The sequence below is a fragment of the Cloeon dipterum genome, chromosome 3 (assembly GCF_949628265.1).
Source record: "Cloeon dipterum chromosome 3, ieCloDipt1.1, whole genome shotgun sequence".
NCBI classification, from domain to species: domain Eukaryota; kingdom Metazoa; phylum Arthropoda; class Insecta; order Ephemeroptera; family Baetidae; genus Cloeon; species Cloeon dipterum.
This window is the reverse complement of record NC_088788.1, coordinates 35,405,320-35,409,834: the sequence shown is the minus strand read 5'-3', so window position 1 is coordinate 35,409,834 and position 4,515 is coordinate 35,405,320. Positions and strand designations below refer to the sequence as shown.

Here is a 4,515-nt window from a genome sequence, read left to right as displayed (position 1 = left end):
CTCTGCTCTAGGTTGGAGGAGATGGAGAGGAGAAGAAATCGCACTCAAACACTCGCTACCTAAAATTCCGGCAATGTCGTCAGCTGTTTCTCTCCCCACCTCCCTCCCCGAGGGCCCGCTAAAGCCCCTGACTGACAATCAGACCCCAGGGCAAGACGGGACACACACGAAAGGTGCAAATTAGCCGAATTTGAGTGTTTAATGTCACGTCCTAAACTTAATTTGTTTTTATTTTATGTACAAAATTCTTGAGATTTTTTAGGTCTTCTTAATTTGACGTGAAAATTTTATGAATTATGGAATTTTTAATAATTTGTCTATCAGATTATACATCCGGTTTATCCTTCTGCGTAATCTGCTCTATTTTGTTAGGAGATATTGAGGATTTTACATAGGAATCTAATTCAATTTAAAGCGCTATACATCCCTCAAACATTTGGTTCTATTCATGACATTAATGATTTTTTAATCACATATACTATATACATTATTTATCTTTATTGATTTGCCAATTTTGATTAAAAATTAGTATAAACCGACAAGGAAATTCTTAATATGCATCGTTTTAGTCAATTCAATTCTACTTTAATTGTCTTTTTAGCATAAAAGACAAGTTTTCGGCGAAATTATTGAAATCGTTTATAGGCTCCGAAGGCTACAATCCTTATGCTGGGATTTAACATCGGCCATCATTAAAAATCATCAGTCAATCAATCGATCTACATTCCGGGAAATTCCCTAATTTCTTTTTCCTATAGAGGTCTCATTGTCAGCCTCGAGATTTACAGTGACCGGCTTAGCTGAATTTTTGCCTGGCGGCTGGCCATTTTTACCGGCGGCTGGCAAGGCTGACAATATCTTCTTAGAGTTTAACGGCCCGAAGAACCGCAAGACATTTTCTTTCTCCTGCACTTTTTGATTTTTAACCCTTTTTCACCGGCGGCTGGCTGACACCTCTCTTGTCAAAATAAATCATTTACTTTTAAAATGATTATGTATTTGAATCAAACAATGACATCTGATATAGCATAGCACATTTTAATAAACTAGTCTTTCGCAATAAATAAATTATAATTTGTCCCTGCTATATTGTTTCTTATTGAACTATCAAAGATTTTTTTGCCTTTTAAATTCTAACAAGTGCTTGGTTTCCCAATATAATACGGGCTAACATCAGAGAACACACTAAAACAAAACAGGTTTTACGCGCGCGGCGCTGGCAAATTGCATCTATTTCATTAGAATATCACGTCACATACCAGACGAGCCCAAAGAAAATTTTAATTGAAGCCGAAATCATTCCTCCCGAGTAAATACACATAAAACATATTTTTCCTCTAACTCGTAAAACACGAACATTTAATCTTCCATGCCGTGCGTTGGCGCATATTTTATTTCATACAACGTTTAAATCCGAGTTTTTTTGCTGCACAAGCAATTCAGTGGGAAAGGAAAGAATGCTGGGATGACAGCAGAGTCAACAAAAAATTCTACACTGGGAATTTATCGATTTAAAAGGGGAATTTTTGTAGAGTCTGAGATTATGACGCTTAAAAGCAATTATTACTGTAATTCATTCGTTAGATTTCATTACGAATTTTGAGAGGTTAAGAAATTCAATTTGTTAGGTAGTTAGATCCAGCCTTTAAAAATTAAAGAGGATTGATAAGGGAAAGCCTCTGATAATCCTTGTTGTCAATGCATTATAGAACAATCTCTAAAGCTGTACAGAAAATTTGTGAAAAATCCTTTTTTATCTTTACTTCAAATACTATCTGAATATTAAGAAAAAGCTAAAAAAAATCCCAGGTTGCCGTTTATATTTTTCATAAAATCGGCACAAAAACCGCATGATTGAGGGAACTTTTCCTCAAAATTCGTACACCCCGTTTGATAGCTCACGGAGGGAGGGATCGAAATCAAGCGACTAAATCATTTAATTCTTCGAGAAATTTTACTGTTTTTACGGATTTTAGAGATAAACTGTTGCTGAATTTCACAAACAATATAAACTTAAGTCAACAATGTTGTTAATTAACTTTAATTTTCATTGGCTGTAATACTTAATAGGTTATATCAAAACTGGATTTTCTTAATTTTTATCTGAAGAAACGAAAGGAAAAATCCCGAACGCCTCATGTGCATCTATCAGCCTTCAAAAGCATCGTCCGCGATCAACATAATTAACAGTTTAGTAACACCAGGCGTTAGGAAAACACATAACTCATTGAAAAGTCAAATCTAGCCCTGGGAGGAATTTAGTTGAAATTTACGCAAACTCAAGAAGATTAAGGAAAAAGCACCCCATTGGGCTGGAATCCGGAATCGAACCCCCGACAGCACACGCGGCGGCAACACAACTTTCGGCTTTTGCGCAAGCAGTGCTTTTGCGCGGCCAGGCGCGGGCAGTTGTTGGCGATTCCATTCCCACGCCCCACTTTGCGTGGCCCGCGGGCGCGCAGCTAACGACCTCGCCATTATGCTCCGCGAAGAGCAAACTTCTTTTTCATTTGGCCGCCGCCTCGCCTCACCGACAGCACGGCACACGCGGCTGCGGAATTGTTGCTAATCAGTTTTGAATATGAGATTTCGCGGCGGCGGCGGCAGCAGCGGCCACAGCAGGGAAAGGCGGGCGAGCGAGCGGGCGCTTGTACCTGTCTGATCGCGCGGCCGCTGGTGCGTGGGCGTCTCTTGATTTCTTGAATCTTGACCAGTCGGCCAGCTTTATTGTTTGCCAAGCGCTTTAATTGGATATACCTTCGTTTTATGCAATGCCGACATTGTTCTTGAACAATCTAGACTATAGCTATTCAAAGCTGACATTTGTGCCACAGGTAACTTTAATTAAATAAAATTTTGCTTAAATTAATACATGACATCTAGGGTACAATAAATAATCTCAGTTCGATTCCTTTGCCCTCAAAATTTTGTCAACAGCTTCAGGGAAATTTTCAGCGACCACAACTCCCTCAGCCAGTTTCTTTTCGTCTCCTGGCCTATACTTTCCAGTCTTGACCAGCAAACCCTGGATCCCAGCATCAATCGCACCAATGACATCATCTTTAACATCCTGAAAACATTTTTTAAAAAATATTTTCATTCAAACAAGAAAGCTCTTACGTCTCCAATCATGATGGCCTCTTCAGCAGCAACTCCTAACCCCTTGAGACTGGCTTCAAAAAAGGACCTGGCAGGTTTGCCAACAACCTCAGCCTCTTTTCCCGTTGCAAACTCGATCGCAGCCACGAAAGACCCAGCACCAAGAGACAGGCCATCCTTTGTCTGGTAGTATCGGCTTTTGTTAATTGCAATCAGTTGTGCGCCATCCAGGACCAATCTGTTGACATTTTAAAATAGAGCTTAATAACATTTTAATTTTTTCTGCAACCAAGACCAAATCAGAGACAAAATTTATAAATTTTTTCGCTTGATTTTGATCCTTCTTGTCACGATTTCTCCAATGGTGGGCGAATTTTAAGGAAACGTTCCGTGTGAGTACATAAATCGTGAATTTACAGTAAGAAGATAGTGAAAACGTTGGAGCCAATTTCCTAAAAAAATTAAACTTAAACCTGGGAAATTTTAAACTTTTTCCTCATCTTTACATAGCATTTCAAGTGAAGGCAAAGATTAATTTCCTGTAACGATTCATTTTTAACATTTAAACATGAATTTTATTTCATTTCGAGCGGAAAGAAAAATAAAATAAATAACCTAAACGCTTGGTTGAGTGACTGGTAGTCAAATCTCTTGGGTGCCAGTCCGACAAGGACCGCGTTAGGTGGGCCCTGCTCAGGCGCGGGCAACCCTTCGAATTCCTCCTCAGCTGCCTGGTCCACTAGCAGTAGAGGTCGGAGGCCACGTTCCTCGGCCAGGAGGCGGGCGGCGGCCAAACTGCTGAACATTTCCTTTCGGTCCACCTCAAATCCCAACGAACTGAGGCGCGCATGCAGGGATCTGGAAGACTCCTTCGTAGTGTTGGTCACGAAACGCACTTTGATCCCTGACGAACGTAGCCTGAAAAATACGCAAAGGGGTAATTTTGTATCGATTGAAAATAATTTATACCTTTTTAAAGCCTCGACGGCGCCTGGAATCGCTGTGTCGTCTATGTGCAAGGTTCCACTCAAGTCAATCAATACCGCCCTGATTCGATTCAGCATCTCGGCACAAATTTCTCTGATTCAATTTACGATTAATCACAACAAATTTAAAAGTCCCTGCGTGCGTTGGCCATGCCGGCTGATTTTAGCTCTTTTGTTTACATCCCACAGCTGAGTTCAAGAACTCTGTAACCAATCACTGACGCCATCTGTCAACAGAGGTTGAAAAATATTAGTAGAAAACCGAACCATTAGTAAAAACCGGTTTAAAATTTAAATGACTGTCAAGAACTAACAATATCTTTCTTATGAAATTCACCAAAATAGCTCTTTAAATAAGACTGGTAAGATTTGATTTTGCCAATTCCGATTAAAATTATTACTAGAGAAGAAAGCATGTTCAGTGATTGGT

At 39.7% G+C, this 4,515-nt stretch overlaps 1 protein-coding gene across 1 annotated transcript; it reads right to left on the bottom strand.

Moving 5' to 3' along the window:
• Positions 1-1,019: 1,019 nt before the first annotated feature.
• LOC135939039 (haloacid dehalogenase-like hydrolase domain-containing protein 2) lies at positions 1,020-4,287 on the bottom strand. Its single transcript, XM_065483172.1, has 4 exons — positions 4,069-4,287; positions 3,715-4,017; positions 3,121-3,337; positions 1,020-3,070 (listed from the first exon to the last, which is right to left on the bottom strand). Exons 1-4 carry the CDS (start codon positions 4,161-4,163, stop codon positions 2,900-2,902), a joined length of 786 nt encoding a protein of 261 aa, XP_065339244.1. The 5' UTR covers positions 4,164-4,287; the 3' UTR covers positions 1,020-2,899.
• Between the last annotated feature and the right edge of the window lie 228 nt (positions 4,288-4,515).